Below are 1,189 nucleotides of genomic sequence, written 5' to 3' on the forward strand. Positions count from 1 at the left end.
CGACCTTAACCGCTTGAAACCCAAAAGATGAAAACAGCAGAAAGGGAGCGCGGACATCCCGGCCCAAAGGCTGGCGGCAAGAGGGCCCTGGCGCGGGAGGCAGCGCTGAGCTCCGTCCACGTCTCGAGCCGCGAGTCCTGTGACGTCACAGCGTTTCTGATTAGCTTTTTTCCTTTTTTCCACATTGCTTTTAAAAATTATAATCACCCACTTGTACTGATAAATGGGGAAGCATATTCATAAAACGACGCTTTTAGGTCCTTGACCATCTCGTTTTTGTCTCTTGCGGTACCTGATAATATATTGTTTACGGTATATCAGTCCCCATCATATTCATCGCAATGGGTTGATAAACATTGGAAAGGATACACATCTCTTTTAGAGTAGATTCCATTAGTTTATAATTCAAAAGTATTTCACGTGAATGAACTTGGAATCTAACATTGTCTCGTGAAACATTATGAAAGCCCAATGTGGCTCTGAGTGTTTTTCTTGGAATGGTTTCAGTTCACGCTAGAATTATTTTTGCTTATGATCAACATTGGGAAAGTTTTTTAATGATGTTTACAGAGAACTGTGATGCAACCACCCATGCGTCTCTAGCTCATGACTTACAGACGTCCGGCCCACACTCAGAAACTCAGTTAATTTAGGCAGATGCTTAGATATCTTTCCATGGCTTTTCGCCGAGCCTTTAATTGTCTTAAACTGTCTAATAAAGAAGAATTCTCTCCCATCCAGCACAGAGGACGCCTTCGTGCGGCTGGCAGTGATCGTCGACCCTGGACTCAACATCTTTGGCGACGTCCTGGGCTGGATCTACACGATCGCTTGGGACATCTCCTTCTTCCCGCAGATCATCCACAACTGGCGCAGGAAGAGGTGCGACCTGACCTTGTGCTCCTGCGGGATGGCGGTTCTCATTCTTTTCTGCCTTAAATATTGGGATTACGTCAGATGTTTCTTTTTTATCATTAGGATAAAAGTCCATACGTTTCTTTCGGTAACCATTAATCCTAGACAATACTTGCAATCATACAGACGTCGCTCGTGTTTCCACCATTGAGCTTTCCCGCCTGCGTTTCAGTGTCATCGGCCTGAGCTTCGACTTCCTGACGTTCAACTTCATTGGGTTCTTCTCGTACTTCATCTTCAACATGGGACTTTTCTGGATTGACGAAATTCAGGT

At 44.8% G+C, this 1,189-nt stretch overlaps 1 protein-coding gene across 1 annotated transcript in view; it reads left to right on the forward strand.

Moving 5' to 3' along the window:
• LOC119594086 (cystinosin homolog) overlaps positions 1-1,189 on the forward strand; it is an 18,513-nt gene that overhangs the window by 13,326 nt on the left and 3,998 nt on the right. The window contains exons 4-5 of the mRNA XM_037943140.1: positions 742-882; positions 1,088-1,187. Coding sequence (XP_037799068.1) covers positions 742-882; positions 1,088-1,187 — 241 coding nt within the window. The remainder of the gene's footprint in view (positions 1-741; positions 883-1,087; positions 1,188-1,189) is intronic.

This window comes from Penaeus monodon, chromosome 33 (assembly GCF_015228065.2).
Source record: "Penaeus monodon isolate SGIC_2016 chromosome 33, NSTDA_Pmon_1, whole genome shotgun sequence".
Taxonomy (NCBI): domain Eukaryota; kingdom Metazoa; phylum Arthropoda; class Malacostraca; order Decapoda; family Penaeidae; genus Penaeus; species Penaeus monodon.